The sequence below is a fragment of the Telmatherina bonti genome (assembly GCF_933228915.1).
Source record: "Telmatherina bonti genome assembly, chromosome: 15".
Taxonomy (NCBI): Eukaryota; Metazoa; Chordata; class Actinopteri; order Atheriniformes; family Telmatherinidae; genus Telmatherina; species Telmatherina bonti.
Window position 1 is genome coordinate 6,704,107 of NC_136613.1, and position 17,826 is coordinate 6,721,932.

Here is a 17,826-nt window from a genome sequence, read left to right on the forward strand (position 1 = left end):
GATGTTTTACGCACGAAAAGACACGTTTTTCTTTCTGTCCGTGATTTTGTTGCGTGACAACATAAAGTAAGCTTCAGATGATCAAGTACTGTTATAAAAATATGAAGTCCAATCTTAAAACGTTGTAATAAGTAACTCCTGTAATCTAAGAAGCTGATTGTTTGATTTGACATAACAGTAGACAAAACTGGAGAAAAGAGGAACCAGTCTCCTTCCAGGTCCATATGGACGACTTTTGCGTGATTTTTAAACTTAAAAACGCATCAAAACGTCCTAAAGTTGGATAAAAATGGCTTTTATGGCGACATATCTGCCCAGAAATCACGGCAATAATGGAAAAGACTCTTTACGCACAAAAGTCGTCAGGAGACTAAACATCTCCTGGTTAAAAACCAACAAAAAGTCATTATTTGCGCTGGATTTGTGGCTTCATGCCTTTTTCTGTTTCTATTCTCTGGTCAGAAGCGATCGCAGCGAAACGGGAAGCAGTCTGATGTGCTGAAGTTCCCAGTGTTGCATCGCAGGCAATACGAACCAAGTCTTCCCATGCGGGACTCCGGCTGTAGGGGAACACATCCTCCATAGTCTCCCAGTCCTCTGCGTCCGCTCCGGGGAAGAGAAGAACCGAATGAGGGGGAAGGTGGAGGAAGTGAAAAGCTGCCTGGCTGCCCTGGCTGGACGCCACTGGAAAGCGCACTGAGGAGGAGACGGGACGTGGAGCCGCGTCCTCCCACCTCTCCTTCCCCTCCGCTGCGCTCTCTCTTTCCTTCGAGGGCTGAGCTTATCAGTGTTCCACGTGATAAATGTCAAACTAGATTAAAAGCGCGCGCAGCTCCGTGCTGGGCTGTCACAGCCCGAGGTGAGAGGGCCAAGTCTGTGCGCGACTCAAGGGCGGAGCCAGAGGGGTGGGGGAGGGCACAGAGCCCCCCCCAAGGTACCACCCCAAGAACAGACAATCAAAATGTGACTAATATTACGTAAAAATGTAATTTTCCCCGGGTTGACCTCATATGCTCCAATGTGTAAGTGAATGTAGCGTGACATGTACTTATGTTGTTGTACTACATCACAATGCAGTGTTCATACTCTACTACATGGCTGATTATATATGTCTGTCTAAAATGTTTATATCTTATGAAGAGAATGTTAAAGTCGTAAAATTATTGGACGCTATGACTTCCCTAAAGTTGAAGATTCAGAGATAATGAAAAAATATTCAATCATTCATTATCCTCACCACTTAGTCCGATGAAGGGTCGCAGGAAGCTGGAGCCTATCCCAGCAGTCTTTGGGCGAAAGGCAGGGTACACCCTGGACAGCTCGCCAGTCCATCACAATAATGAACAAACATAAAATGTTATTTAGTTCAAAGGAAGTTTTGCACAAGCTTGTGATGAAAGCGTAAAAATGCAGGATCAATATAAACTATTGATCTGAAGAATCATTGGCCGTTTACGTTTACTGATTTTGCTTTACTTTTAATAAGTAAATAATCATTTAATAAAAATGAAAAAAAGTGAATGTATATTTTATATATATATATATATATATATATATATATATATATATATATATATATATATATATATATATATATATATATATATAGATATATATATATAGATGTATGTATGTATGTATATATGTTGGGGCTGACCGAGCCGAGGACTGAACAGTCCTGATACTGAAAGACCCCCACGGGGGATCAGTCCCATCCAGCTGCCGGCCAATAACCTGTAAGTAAGTGGGCACATGGATCAATAAATGGCGGAGACACAGAAAGGCACACACACACACACACACACAGACACAGACACAGATACACACACACACACAGACACAGACACAGATACACACACACACACACACACACACACACACACACACACACACACACATATATATATATATATATATATATATATATATATAGACACCAGTTTGTGGTGTTGGCGGTATACTGTTGGTATATTTTTGTAAACCAAGTCATGTAGAGTTCTTCAACATTTAAAAAATTATCTGTGACTGTAGAAGTAGTCTTGGTTTTGTTGTATTCCTGCATATCTAACAGCTTAATTATGACATATTTAACCAAACACTATGTTCACATAAACAAAAACATTTTATTTATTTTCATAATGCAAAGTTTTGTATTTTATAAGTTGTCTTTATCAAAACGTTAACTAAGTTTGGATCTAGCGGAACCATTGTTAAGAACGTTGAAAGACCACGGACGACTTTAGTGTCGGACCGTTCTGTTCTTCAGTTATTTTCCTCCGCCAGCAGCAGAATGAGCTGACAGTCGTTATGAAACAGGAATGAAACCTCCTCAGTGCGTGTTGTAATCGCAAGAAAACGTTTTTATTTCACGTTTGCAGCGCAAACAACTAAAAGATGCATTCTCATTTATTATGCGGCGGCTCGGCAGCCGCTGTCGCCGCCAGGAGGATGCGGAACATTCTGGGTTCTGTCCTGGGAAGAGACGGCTGGATGTGGAGAACTCATGAGGTCAAACTGATCAGCACATCTTCAGGTAACCTGCCGGCTCGACTCCAGCTGAAACCCCGCAGACACACGCAGAAGAATCAGCATGCTTTTTCTTTTTTGTTTTTATTGTTTTTTTTATTGTTATTATTTAGAATCAGCATGTTTTTTTGTTTTTAATTTAATTTCTTTTTTAATTTAGAATCGGCATGTTTTTTTTTAAATTTATTTTTTAAAATGTATTTTTTTTTTTTTTTTGGAGAATCAGTGCTCAGTGTTCACAGCTGGAGCCTCTGTTGCTTTACCTCCTGACAAAATGCAGGGGATTCTACAGGTTGTGTTCAGGTAGAAACAAACTAAAATGTGTATTCAGCAGTAAAAATGAACTTGGTTTTGATACTGAGGACGAGATCTGCCTTTAACAGGCTTTTGGGTGAAAGGTCACCAGCAGGTGTTTCGTAATAATGCAATTTCACACACTCCCAGCTGATTTTAAAGGCATGCCAGTTATTTGTAATGATGTCTTCATTGCTGTTGTTTGCAAAAATGATCAATAAGTCCAATTAAGCTGCTGATTGCACGTAGACAAGATGGCAGCCATAACATACATTATCATTTTGGGAATTATTGGTAGGCTGGTTATGTTCCCTTGTATTTCAGTCGAAGCAAATGATTTATTTTGATTTTTATGAGCAGATTTTAGAGACTTGTTGGACCCATCACATCATTCATGCTGCATTTAATCCACTATTTTATTCCCATTTAAATAAAAATTGTAAAGGATTTTACATGATGTCCTTGCTCTGCATCACACTTTTTTGTCTTGTTTTATTTTTGATGTTGTTTTTTTCTCCATAAAGCATGTTGTGCTGTGTATATCTGCATCCTGCTGTGTGGTTGGATGGTTTTATTATAGATCATGTGTAATATCTTATTAAATTAATAACTGCCGTACAGATAATTGCGATTAATGATGAATTTGTCTCTTTAATATTAAGATTTAGCTTCTATTATGGCATTTCTATAATGATATGGCAAACCTCTTTTCTAGAAAATTCTTTATTATGCAACAGAAATGTGTATATGTTCGTTTTATTTTACCTTGAAGCTTTATTTAACAGCTACAAGTAACCAGGTGCAAACATATATGAAACACAATATGAAGCAAAGAATAGAAAATAACAGGGTGCAGAAAACTCAGCTTCTCCAGGCAGGAGACAAATAAACATGAATAGAATATAATACAAAACAAAAATAAAATATTAGCTAAATGCAACAGTGAAAAGAGAAGTTTTGATGAGTGATAACAGAGTATCAACTAAGCTGCAGTTCTGTGGGAGACGATTCCAAATGAAAGGTGCATAAAAACTAAAAGCAGCTTCTCCGCGTTTGGTCCTAAATGAAATGAAAAATACTAATCAATATATAAAAAAATACTTTATTAATCAATATTAATCAATATAAAATTCAATATTGTAGGAGATAATAATTAATTTGAGGAGGATCTGGGAATAATATAAATATAATATAATATAATATAATATAATAAATCTTGGAATAGAAAGAAATTCTGCACCTGATGGAAAGTTCACAGTGAACCAGAAGGTCTGATGTGTATTTTGGCCCTAAACTGGTCAGAGCTTTATTAACTACAATAAATGTGACCTGTATGACGCTCCAACTTCCCAGCAAGGTGTCATAAAAATGATCCTCATACAATTCATATATAATTATTTCATTTGCAACTCTTATTCTTCATTTTATTTTTCTTACTGGTTCTTGTGCAGCACAGCAGAGGGAAGCAGCAGGTCCAGAAATCAGTGTTACTGGTTGGTTTTTATGTGCTGTTTCTGTGGTAGACGCTAACAGAAAGTCATCTGTTCTGAGCGTTCTGTGAAGGATCTTCGGTCTCTCTGTCCTGCTTGCAGGCGACACCGTGATGATCGGCGAGGTCGCGTACAAACTCAAGTCACCCCAGAATCCAGAGCTCGTTCCCGTCAAGCACAGTACGTCACTCTCTTTGTGTGTTTGTGAGTCTGACCATATATGTCTGCATAACCAGTCCTTTCTTTATTTGTTCCGGGTTTTCCAGTTTCAGACCTCATGCCGCAGATGGTGGCTCAGCACCTTCGATGGATCATGCAGAAAGACCTCCTGGGCCAAGACGTGTTTCTCATCGGACCACCGGGACCCCTGAGACGATCCATAGCCATGCAGTACCTTGTAAGTTGTCATGTTTGTCACACACAGAGCAAAATATTTATAAAACCAAATGAAGGAGATAATTCATCAGTAATAATGAGCAGATTGCATCCGATGCCCAATCCTCTCTTTCCGCAAATTATTCCAAACAGTAGCTTTAGGACGGATATTTAAACGGTCCAGCTACAGTAAACACTCCGCTGTGTTGGGTTTGTTTGTTGTCTGTGTCTTTGGCTTTCTCGTTCCAGTTTTTGCTTTAAACTTTTGACATTTGTTCAGTCAGGAAATAAAAACATAAAACATGGACTTGTAAATAAAGATGCAAAGTACGGCAGAGTTGTGGCAAAGGAACCCAGAAAGTTTCCCGTCCTAAAAGTTTCATGTACAAAGCCAACTCCAACGAAGTTGGGACGTTGTGTGAAACATAAATGAAAACAGAATACAGTGATTTTATGACTTTTTAACCCATATTCAGGTGGAAACACAGCAAAGACAAGAACTGTATGGTCAAACTGAACACAATGACGTCGGTTTTTAACGGAGTGGTGCCTGAAGGGTCGAAGGTCACAATGATTCAGTGTTGGTTCTTGACACGGACTGTATATGAAAGACGGACGGAGTCTCCAGTGGTTAAAAGTGCAGCCTATGTGCTGCTGATAAGGCTTACATGTAAAGTTATCCAGGGTCTAATTTTATTTTACTGTATGTGAATATCAAAACAATCCTCTCAGGGTTTTTTTTATTTATTTATTTTTTTTTGTTAGTGTGTGTGTGCGTGCTTGGTTGTTTTGATTATATGTGTTATTGTTGTACTTTTTCTTGCTTTAATATCAGATTTTTCATAACCCTGATATCTATGTTTCATTTTATTACGTAGGTAATGTCAAATGGGGCATGATTATAATGTATGATGTGACTATGTTCACTGTTAAAAGATAAAATTTAAAAAAAAAAAAAAAAAAGTGAAGCCTATGCGGAAGTGCATAAAACTGCACTAGGGGCTGAAAAACAGAGCAAAGAAAAACAAAGCAAATCCCCATAGACTCCCATGTTAAAAAGACCAACTTCACAGCAGAAATAAACATGTTTACAGCAGAAATAAACATGTTTACATCAGGAATAAACATGTTTACAGCCTGGTTCAAAAATCCGTTTTAGGTTTAATAGGTCAGGACAACTCGCCTGTTTAAAAGTAATTTAATCTCGAAGTTCGGCATATTTTGGGGCGTGTCCTTTTGATTGACAGGTACCCAATCTTCCGCTTCAAGTAAGAAGAACGTAGAACAACCGCGGTTTTTAGCCGGTTAACAACGTGACTTAGCTTTAGCCCGCTAACCTCCGTTAGCTGGTTAGCTCCTGTTATCTCCGGGTTAGCTTGGTTAGCTCTTAGCTACAGAAAGCTCGGAGTTCGCTTGATGTCAATCATCCACCATGACGCTCACAGCCCCCCTCTCAGCTCCACCTCTTTGCCCATATTTGTATTTTCCGGGCGAGACGACACGCATGATGCTGCCAAGATGGTGATGGTAGAAACCGCCCACCGAGCTTCAATTCAGCTCTTCAGAAACCTACGGGTGACGACGCCCATCTTTTTATATACAGTCTGTGGTTTTTGGCCTTGTCCCGTACGTACAGAGATTTCTCCAGATTCTCTGAATCTTTGATGATGTTATGAACTGTACATGAAGAAATAAAACAATCCTTTCAGTTGTAGGTTTAGAAACGTTGTTCTTAAACTGTCGGACTGTTTTCTCATGCGGTGGCCGTCTCCTCATCCCTGCTTGTGAATGACTGAGCCATTCTGCTCCTTTTATTCCCACCTGTTCCCAGTTAACCGGCTCACCTGTGGAGGTTTTCACACCCATGTTTTCTGAGGATTCCTCAACTTTCCCAGTCTGTTGTTGAGTGAATCCAGGCTGTAAATCAGTTTTAAAATGCAGCTGAAATACAGGGCTGTTTAACCTGCAGCTTTACACATTTCTGTGTTGAGAATATGAAGAAGTGACGCAAACTAAAGCTGGTAAAAAGGTCAACAGAGGATGAAGCAAACCTTTGGCTGCTTTTCTTCTATCAGACTTCCAGTCAGAAAGAAAAACGTGTCTCAGAGCTGCTGTCTTGTCTTTGCCGCTTTGTGCACAAACATGTTTCTTTTCTCGCTGCATTCAGCTGCGTCTTCGTAGAAACAAATGCAGCTAAATCTACTGCGACACAACTAGAATTTGTCATAATTCATTCATGCATTTACAGAAAAAACTCCCTCGCTGTGTTTAGCTTTCACAGGTTGGCCAAGTCGAGTACTTTTCTAATCATTCACATCTGAGTACGAACCTCTGAAGTTCTGTAGCCGTCAGTCGGGTTTCTGAACAGATCTGTACGTTTATATTAACCCTGCGAAAGTTATTCACGTTGTCAGAGTGTTGAGGAAAAAGTCTGTCAATGACGAGGAGTCTGGTTCTGAAGTGAAAAAGATTACAAAGTTTATTGAACAGAAAATAAAGTAAAGAATAATACAAATTGCAATTTGGAGAGACAGTCCAGAGGTCCGACGGGGCAGAAGTCTGGAATGCTCTACCTGAGTCCGGCCTGAACCATCATTTTACCCTCGCATTGTCTGCCCTGAATCTATGTTATTCTAAACAAGAAATGTCTGTTGTTAGCTGTAACCCTCTTCAAGGAAGAGAGTGTTCTAACTAATCAGATCCCAGATGTCTGAATGCAGACATGTCTTCTACACATTGTCTGTAAAGGGGAGTAAGCAGACACTGTGGAACTAAGCTTCAGTTCCTCAGTTCATCATGACCTTTTCAGAAAGCCCACAAAGCCAGAATCAGAAAAGAATATATGCTAGGACTATGAAATATATGAAAATCTAAGTCAGAACATAAAATTTCCATGTCAATACCCCTCTTCTGATCAGAATGAAACCTGTGTCATATAGATCACCAAACAGGAGAAATTTTATGAACAAACAACAAAACAACCACCTCATAAATGAGAACACATGATAATCAGACAAATCAATGGCCAACTAAAACCCTAAAATGCAACCATTTTACATGAATCAACCAGTCATGCACAATAGAATCACAAACCCTGAAAACAGAAACACCAGAACACAGGTGAGGAATCGCATGCACAACAAAGCCCGCCTACATCCAAAACAAGGAAATTAAAAAAAAAAAATTCTGTATTCAACAGGACAATCACATGCTGTCTAACATAAAATTTCCACGACAAGAGACCAAAAGTTAATTCAAAAACTGGCTTTTTATTGACCCAAAAATTCTAATATAAATACAGAATCCAAGAGAAGGACTGAACTCGCCGGCCGACAAAAGGAGTGAAGGAAATATAACGGTGTGTAACATAAACGAATCAAACCCAGCTGAGGAAACAACTACAAAACACACACGGGAATACAAAACGGCTTCCAATAACTGACAAATAAAACCTGAATTCCTAGTCGGATGTTTTATTCCGATCAGCCTGGTGATATCTGAACACATGTAAACAGGTCAGGCATTCATACGTCTCTTTGTATGTCTAACGGGACCCACGCAGCGTGGAAGTGGCTTGTTGAAGATAATGAGACGTGTCTTCCCCTGCTTTAACCAGGAACTGACCAAACGGGAGGTGGAGTATGTGGCTCTGTCCAGGGACACCACAGAGACGGACCTGAAGCAGCGCAGGGAGATCCGATCAGGGACGGCGTTCTACATAGACCAGGTGAGCCTGTTTCCACCATGAGATGAATCCCAGCTGTGTGAAGTGTGTGACCGCCTCAGCATGCTGTCCACCTGTCACACGGTGAATCCTGAAATACCTGAACTGTTCCCGCTGCAGCCGTGTTTAAACCCAGTTTCATCTGGACTCATGTTAATGAATGTCAATGCCCACGGGGGCGTAGTGAGTTAAGTCAGTGTGCTTCAAAACATGAGGTTATGGGTTCAAATCCCATGTGGGCCAATAAGGAAAAACGTCAGTTGAGTGTGTTTTTTTTTCACTTTCTTATACTTATGTCATTTCATTTTTAGTCATTCATCAAAGTTCAATAAATGGGCATTCACATTTGCTATTATTTAAAAAATAGCTGGTTGTAGTGATGAATGATCTGCTGCTGGAGACCAGAACCTTCATGCTGCCTTCAGGAACAGTGGGATAAAACTAAACCTGTTGTGATGTTTAAGTTTAGATCATACCAGAATTTACAGCAGCAAATGAGGAAAATTCATTTTATTCCAGTGATATCAACATATGATTCCATCATATTACAAATGCAACCTTGTCAAACAGAGGAAATGTTTTTATTCTCCAGAATAATGAAAAATAAAAAGGATTAAGAGCTTTTTTATTTTATGTATGAGTGTCTGAGATGAATGTAAACTGGAAAGCTTCAGAATAAAATGACACTTGGGAAGTCAGGAGTTTTACGCTGCTCTGCGTCGCCGTTGACAACAAATACTCATCACATGAAATGTTATCGAACGAAAGTTTCTCTGCTTGTCAGATAGAAAACAGTTGTTCCTGTTTGCACCATCAGCAGCACCAGTCGTCCCTTCAGAATCAGGGCCTGTTAGTTAGTCGGCCGTTCAGGATGACCAAACCGTCCCTCAGCTGTGCTGCATCTCGGCGCTCATGGAGCCTGGAGGCGTGGATCATGTCTGGACCAGTTCCTCATACCTCGGATTCTTTGTGGGACGTCTGAAAGGATGTGATGCTTACTGGGACTTGCTCTGGGATTGTTCTTAGAACTTTAAGCTGCGATGCGATGCCTGTTCCTCCCATACGCCGCCCAACCCACACCGTCTGATAACTTTGGAAGTTCAGTCACCATAGAAACCAGCAGTTTCCTCGCATCCAGCCTCTGAGCAGAACTTTCATCTTCATCTTTCAGTTGTAACGCTCACAGAGAAGGCTGATCATTAAACACTGGTGTTTTGCTTAAACTACAGCTGATGAGAAGCCGCTCTCGTTAACACGTCTGCCGTCACGTCGTTATCCACAGCTAATTAGCAAGTAGCTTCATCCGTGTGGCAGAAATGGAAGCAGTTGCACAACAGTTCAGAGATCGCATCCATGGAAACTGGAAAAGTTTATTCATGTTTTTATTTCCAGACTTTACTAATTCTGCTCTTCTGGAAGCAAACGACATTTTACTGATCACAGCATTTTTTGATGAGACTGCAGCTGAGACTTGCTGCTGTGTCCTTCTTTCCTCAGAGCTTCAGTCACCTAAACAAAGAAGGAGTTTTTTCTTTTCCTTTTCTTTTTTTATGTTTTTGTGCAGCATGCACACAGATTTGTCACATGATGCGTGGTCATGGCTGAAGAGGTGAGAATGGTTTGCTCGTTTGAACAGAAGCATCAGTATGCTTCTGCATAAACGTTCCACTGAGTGCTTTTTTAATTTCCTAGAGGGTAGCGTGGCCTGCTTGCACGCCAGAGTCGATTAACCATTAAAGCACTCCAGTCCCGCTGCTGGTCTTACAGTTTTTTTCAGCTTCAGCTTTCTTTATTATTAAATAGTTGTAATGGTCGTGAGTTCCACGAGGACGGTGAGGCTCAGAGCTTTCCTGTTATATAAACCTGTGTTTGTGTGTAAAATGCACTGCTGGTCGTTTTCATTTGTCAAAAAGCCAAAAACAGGAAAAAGTTTGGGCAACCTGCATAGTCGGCTTTAAGAAGCTTGTCACGGGGTTCCTTGCTGTTAAAGAAGATGATGGCAGCATCGGTACTGTTGAGGTGGCTTCATTCCCAAAGTGCAGTGATATGTACAGGGAATAAACCCAAATATGTACAATATTTATAAAGTTGTCCCTGTTAAGTTCACTCCAGATTCATCCATCCTACTCTCCATGAGTGCTTAGCTCGGAATATAAACCCGTCGCTCCTCCCTACTACAGGAATCTTCCCCAATTAGCATCAATTAACTTAGATTTCTTCACCATTCATTTTTCTATATAACAATTATTCAGGAATATACATTCTACACAGAATATACATTAAAAACTATGTCCCCATCACAATGATAACCAATAATGCATAATGAGAAATACCTCAATAATACGCCATAGGGTGGCGTTCCCGGGAATCCCGTGACGGTGACGTGTGGGGCTGTGACGATATGCTTTTGTCCCGATTCGATTCGATTCCAATTTTTTTGGGTGCCGATTCGATTTAAATTGTGATTCTCACAATTCTTTAATATTGCTGATGTCATAGATTAAAAACCCAAAAAATGTATGAAACTTTTTTTTTTTTTGCTCGTCATTTTTCTTGAGTTCAATTAGGAGTAAACGACACAGCAGCCAGACCATCATTCTGCTGCTATAACGCCCAAGAAGACAAGCAAAAAGATCAATAAAAATAATAAAAATGGCAAAAAATTCCAATGTGAATTTTTTTAAATTTATTTTTAAAAAATCAATTTTTTTAAACCAAAAAAAACTATTTTAAAATTGTGAAGCAAAAAAAAAATCCAGATTTTCAATTTTTCGATTTGATTTTCTGACCCCTAGTGACGTCACTGGCGCATTGTGCTACACACTCACGTTTCCCCCAGCCCCTAGTGAACATTGAGACACACACACACACACACACACACCGTCTTTGTACCCATAACCAGACTACCAAGTGTGTACCCTCAGTAATCTTAGGCTGATATGAACGGGAATGCGGCCGGTACGGGTTGTCGGGGGGGTTCCTCAGGCGTCAGGGAAACACGTGTACGTGTGCGATAGTTTGGTCTGTGTAGCAAGTGACAAACCCTCCTTGTTACAAAGCTCCAGAGACTTTTCTCATTCAGCTTCCTGAAAAACTCTTTTAGTTCTGGGAGATTCTCGGTTTACCCTGCCTGCAATTCTGTTTCCTAAAACCTTCAATGTCAAGTCCTGGAGATGTGGCCTGCCGTGGATTTTAATGCATATTTAGGACATTTATCACTTTTCATTTTTAGCTTTTTTTTTTTCTTTTAATGATGCCAAGAATCAGAATTTTTGTTGCTTTAATTGAACAGAATCAGCTGCTACACAAATCCAGAGAAGGATCGATCCACCTCTGTGATCGCATTGATTGAGTGTCAGGAAAAGCAGCAGGTGGACGTGAAAAGAAGCAGCATGCTCGCAGATTGAGCTTATAAATATTCTACGAAGGTTTTCCCGGTCTTTCAGACCTGAACTTGACCTTAGCTGTTGTTCACTGCTTCTCCTGAACCATGTTAGTCTTGAAAATCAGCAGCCTGGAGACATTTTGATATCTTGTTGGAGATAATTTCATCGCCCTGATGAGCTAATTAAAGTACTGCGTTAAAGTTTTCTGACAAGTTCAAAACCTTTGCATGATTTTATTTCATTCTAAATTTCTGCAAAACAACATGTTGTTTTTACTAAACAAGTTTCAGTTTTTATCTTTTATGCCTTTAGGAAATCTGCTCATCTGGAAACTCATAAATCATTATGTAAGATATGTTGTTTCCAGGCGTCTTCATGCATTTGTACGATGGAAATGGTGAAGAAACTCATTTATAATTCTAAACAAAATCTGGTCATTTAATTCTGTTTAGTATGTTAAAAATTTAGAATCTTTCTTTTGCTTCATAATTCTGTTTATTTCATAAAGGATCTTGCTGTAAACAACAAATTCACTAATATTTCAGACTCTTCAATCCAATCCACTTTATTTATAAAGCACATTTTAAGAAAACGGAACGTCTCAAGAGTCAAATATTATAAAAGAAAATTAAATACCGGTAATATAATGATGTAATTGAAACAAGTGAAACAATTTAAAATAAATAATTTAACACATTCCCTCAAAAAGTCAACGTTGATTGCAGTAGTCGGTAAAGTAAAGCAGATCATCTTAAAGTTTTATGTATCGGGATTTTGTATAAACTGCTATTCTTCTTACCAGGTCTAAAAACTGGCTGAATACAACCTCAGATAAACAACTAAACACCACATGACCCCATCATTCGGCTTTTCGCTGTTTGCATTTCCAGAGCCCACCTTTGTTGGGCTTTTGCATCGGGTGAGACGGTGCAGAGGTGGCGTTGAGGCTGATGTGGATTTACTGCTGATGCGCCTCAGAACCCAGAAATGAAGCCAAAATGCAGAAGCTTGTGTGGATAAAACTGCTAAGTTTAGCCCAAGTTGAAAGTACCAAACGTAAGAGCTACATCTCAGGCTCTCCAGGCTTGTCACGGTTTCTGGCTTTAAGCTTTGGTAGCTTTACTTTCTTTTATCTTTTTACTGCCTTGGTCCTGTTCGGTCTCGTTTTTAGTTGGTATTTTTTCCTCTTGTGTTTTGCTTTCTGCTTCCTGTTCAGTCGCACACCTGGCTTGATTTGCTCAGTCACTTCACCCGTTCCTGAATGAACCACCTGTATTTTTACTAGGGGTGGGGAAATTGAATCAATGAAAATAGAATGTTGGGATTTTTTGCTTCACAATTTTAAAATGGATTTTTTTGTTGTTTTTCAAGTAAATTAAAATAATCCATTTTAAAAAATTTTGTCATTTTTAGTGGTTTTATTGATCTTTTCACTTGTCTTCTTGGGCATTACAGCAGCAGAATGATGGTCTGGCTACTGGGTTGTTTTTTCCTCATTGAAATAAAAATAAAAAAATAAAAAAAAATTAAAAAAAAGTTTTATGCATTTGTTTTTGTTTTTAATCTACAAAAATCAGCAATATCAAAGAATTGTGAGAATTGCAATTTAAATCGAATTGCCACCCAAAAATAATCGGAATCTATATAAATTGGGAGAAAAGCATGTCATCACTGCCCTAATATATACCCACTGGTTGCCAGTTCATCGTCATGCTACTGTCTTGTTTCTGTGGCCTTTCCTGTTTTGTCCGTATCAGTTCTTCATTTCTTGCTATTGAAACCTTCAGCACCTTCCTGCCTCACCAGCCTGCACATCGTGTCACATTGTAACACAGTTAGCATGTTAAATATTAACGTTCCTGACAGTATAATTAGAAAAAGACGAAACAAGGTGCCGTGTTTGGAAGCTCAGGTTTGCAAAGCTGCTTCTCATCAGACCACAAGACATCTGGAACAAAGTGGAAACGTTTGGTCAGAATGGAAAAAAAAAACAAGCCATCAGTACATACGCCTCCTACCAGCTGTCAAGCACGGCGGTGGTGGGATGATGATATGGGCTCGTTCTGCAGTTACACCTTGTTGTTGTGGCGTGTTTAGTCAGACACGAGTCCACCTGTCTGACAGCTAAAGCTTGTCTGAAACCATTTCATGCAACAGGACGATGACTGCAGTTTGTTGTCTTACTCGTTTCAGTCCAGAGTTCCTCCTCACTTGATGCCACCGCTTCGCTGCACATATACAAGCAGAGTGGGACTAATTTATTCTGTATGTATGTTCTGATGGTTTGATTTAGAAAACAGCTCAGCAGCGTAGCTCATGTGACACCAAAGCAAAGTAGCAATAAGAAGCTACAACCTCCGGTGACGAGGCGATGGAAAAACCGAGCCAACGTTGCTCATATGCGGCCTCGTAGAACCTGGGCGCAGTCCGTCTCCATTTTCCTTTCCTGTCATTGAAACCAGCAAAGAGGAAAGTTGGTCATCACATCCACCCTCTCATCAGAATGAAAACTTCTCTATTGTTTCCATGGAAACGGCTTAAGCGTTACTTATTTCTGGTCTTCTGGCCATGCGATGAGCACGGCGTGCTTTGTGTGCGTGTGTGGGTTGATCAGAGTTCTGTGTGTTCGTGTGTGATTGCCAAATGAAAGTACATAATGTTGGAGCCTGCAACTGTTTGAGGGATTGATCAGGGAACATGTGTGGGTGTGAGTTATGAAGCTTCTCTCATTGAGGATGGTTTGGGATGGTAGGAGGTGTGTGTTTGTGCGTTATCTAGAACATCCACGTATTCCTCCGGGCCCTGTGCTGATTCGGAGCCCTATATACAGGCTTAGCATGTCAGTCCCTGTGCATCCAGTGTCCCTCCCCTCTCTTTAGCTCTAGGTCCTTCTTTTTTTTTTAATCACTCTCTCCGTCTTCATTCGAGGCATCATCCCAGTCTTTAAGTTTGTCTGAAGGCTGTAGTCACATGGATGTAATTGTATGCTTGTTATAATATTGACATTTGAAGTCAGCCCTTTCCATTTAGCAGGCTCTTATGTAAGGCAGCTTACCTCAAACCCACACTACAGATAAGTCTATCCCAGTAATATAAGGCTCACCACCTCCTCCAAAACTTAACTGGAATCAACTCCAACCCATTGTGAATTTCAGAAGGTCTCTATATGACTTAATAATCAAGATGCTCTTTCTCAACATTTTAGTTTAAAGGTTTAAATCTAAAACTTCCATTAAGTGCAAAAAAAGCCGTAACGGCTTCTAGAAACATGCTGCAGGTGAGCATCAAAGCAAATCCTGGGATGAGGAGTTACTGTCATCGATGGCAACATAGAAGAGATGTTCAGTCCAAGGACTGGTTTGTTGTATCTGTGGGAGAGAAATAAGTCACTGGCATGGTTACAACCATAGACTGTATATAAAGAGATGGGCGGAGCCTCCATGACATCACCCGTAGGTTTCTGAAGAGCTGAATTAAAACTCGGTGGGCGGTTCCTACCATCGCCATCTTGGCAGCGTCATGCGCGTCGTTTCGCCCGGAAAATACAAATATGGGCAAAGAGGTGGAGCTGAGAGGGGGGCTGTGTGTGTCGTGGCGGATGATTGACATCGAGCGAACTCCGAGCTTTCTGTCGCTAAAAGCTAACCGAGCTAACCCCGAGATAACAGGAGCTAACCAGCTAACGGATGTAAGTAGGCTAAAGCTAAGTCATGTTGTTAACTGGCTAAAAACCGCCGTTGTTCTACGTTGTTCTGACTTGAAGCGGGAGATTGGTACCTGTCAATCAAAAGGACACGCCCCTAAATATGCTGAACTTCGAGATTAAATTACTTTAAAACGGGCGAGTTAGAAAAAAAAAAAAAGAAAAAAAAAATTCACTCCCTGCACAGTTGTCATGAAGGTAAACCTGACCTAGTAAACTGAAAATGGGTTTTTGAACCAGGCTGTAAACATGTTTATTTCTGCTGTGAAGTTGGTCTTTTTAACATGGGAGTCTATGGGGATTTGCTCTGTTTTGGAGCTCCTAGTGGATGAAGGGGGAACTGCAGTTTTATGCACTTCCACATAAGCTTCACTTTTAACCGCCAGGGGTTGCCACTTGGTTACAACCCGAAATCACAAAACAAAACTACATGTATGACAGTAAAAACTAATAAAGCACCAGAATAGCACGCCTGCAGCTGTCGATCTTAGTCTCTGTGGGAGGTGGAAACAGGCTTGTGGTATTCGACAGTGTCCAGGTGAGTGGTGCATGTCCTCTACATCTATACTAAGCTCCAAAACAGAGCATTGCATTATTTTTAGAAGTAGTTTTTTTTTAGAAACTGCTCAGTTTAGCGAGGACTGGCGAAGCCCTTAAACTGAGTTTGAAGATCAGTGCAGTGCAGCTTTAAATTACATGTTGAGGAAAAATAAACATCTTCAGTGTTTATCATTGACATCTGGGAAAAGCCACACACTGATTATTCTGATCTACCCTCATATATTCCAATTCACCTTACGATTTTTAATTCATGCACCATTGCTGTTTAATGCACGAATGAATAAGTCTGATTCTTATTTTAGTACATAAACTCACCATAAAAGCAAGACTCCTCTAGGTTTTTCTCTTTTAGTACTCTTTTCCTGTTTGCTTGATGCATTTATATGGTTTAATATTAAAGATCAACAGCACAATTAGATACAAATGTAATATATTCAGGCAAAAACTAATTTTTGAACATGAAAATAATGTTATTTTTATGTTTCTTTGACACTTTTTCACACCGTGTCTTTAGAGACTGATAGAGCCACGCTTTACTGATGTTCATACGTTTGTTTCTGGAATGGAAAGTTGTGGTACTGAAGTCATGTCTTGACAGTTCCTGTCATGCTATCAGAGGAATAATCTGGGTGTTGAAGCTTATGAATGCTGAAAAAGTTCCTTGAGTTCATCTTCTTCACTTCACCTGTTCTTTTCATATTACAGTTGTGGCGTTGTTTATATTGGTTTATTTTTTTTTAACCCAGCTGTCCGTAGATTCTTCCTCTTGTATTTCCATCCATGAATTAGTCCAGCAGCTGTTGTGTTGACTCACAGCGCCTCAGTATCTGCAGGGATGTTTTCTTTCTCTCTGCTGGCTCCGTGTCTTGAAGAACACAAGGCCTGTTTGTGCTTCCCTGCCTTTCACCATCCTGCGTCACTCACATTTCTTACAATTATCTGATTACAACGTTGGTGCCGAAAATGGATCTGGAGTTAAATATAGAACATCTGGTCCTCACTATAGTTTTATGGCTCTCCTTCCCACACAACCTGCCACGCATTTACATGCTAACTTAATTACACGGCCGCTGGCTCTGCGGTCTACCCAGACAGCTAAAGCTTCCTGCCTCTTGACGTCAGATGTGCCTTTTTGAATTCTGCATAAAAGTGCATGTGCACAAACTGAACAAACCTACCCGAATTACTTTTTTGAACTGGTGCTGAAAGTTTTGGGGTAGTTTAGAGGGCATTCTGAACACAGTAACCAGAGGGAAGGCCTCAGTTCAAACCTGTTTGAGCAAAGAGTGCTGGATAGTTAAGTTGCTCTTTGAGTCAGCGGACATCACTGACAGTGGAGCAACTGATCGCTGTTGATCAGTTGCTTGTGAAACTTGCATCTTCCCCCTCATTGCTCTTTATTTGTAAAGTTTTGATGGAAACTTGGTTTCTGTCCGGCTTGTCTCCAGTGTGCTGTAAGAGCAGCAACAAAAGGTAGAGTCCTGGTCCTGGAGGGGCTGGAGAAGGCAGAAAGAAACGTTCTTCCCGTCCTAAACAACCTGCTGGAGAACAGAGAGATGCAACTGGAGGACGGACGCTTCCTCATGTCAGCTGAGCGATACGACAAGCTGCTGCAGGTCAGAGCGCCACACACACATCAGACACAACTCAATCTAAGAAACCTTTCTGGTTTGCAAACTAAACATTCTGATTATCTTTTAATTTGAAAGTGGCAGCATTTAACGGTGACAGACTTCCCTCCTGGGGATGTGGATGCTGTTCCGTTAA

At 40.2% G+C, this 17,826-nt stretch overlaps 2 protein-coding genes across 7 annotated transcripts in view; one reads left to right on the top strand and one right to left on the bottom strand.

Annotated features, from left to right (window-relative positions):
* The window catches only part of dgkh (diacylglycerol kinase, eta), a 93,649-nt gene extending 92,930 nt beyond the window's left edge, over nt 1–719 (bottom strand). The window contains exon 1 of the mRNA XM_079253701.1: nt 536–719. Coding sequence (XP_079109827.1) covers nt 536–583 — 48 coding nt within the window. The 5' untranslated portion in view covers nt 584–719. The remainder of the gene's footprint in view (nt 1–535) is intronic.
* A 256-nt stretch (nt 720–975) lies between these two features.
* Nucleotides 976–17,826, top strand: part of vwa8 (von Willebrand factor A domain containing 8) — a 116,755-nt gene continuing 99,904 nt past the window's right edge. For 4 of the 6 annotated variants that reach the window (XM_079254070.1, XM_079254072.1, XM_079254071.1 and 1 more), the window contains exons 1-5: nt 2,327–2,533; nt 4,413–4,490; nt 4,577–4,707; nt 8,302–8,412; nt 17,508–17,675. In XM_079254070.1, the coding sequence (XP_079110196.1) occupies nt 2,395–2,533; nt 4,413–4,490; nt 4,577–4,707; nt 8,302–8,412; nt 17,508–17,675 (627 nt within the window). In that variant the 5' untranslated portion in view covers nt 2,327–2,394. Of the gene's footprint in view, nt 1,023–2,326; nt 2,534–4,412; nt 4,491–4,576; nt 4,708–8,301; nt 8,413–15,905; nt 16,037–17,507; nt 17,676–17,826 lie in introns of those variants that run through there. The other 2 variants (XM_079254073.1, XM_079254074.1) reach the window with 2 other exon arrangements.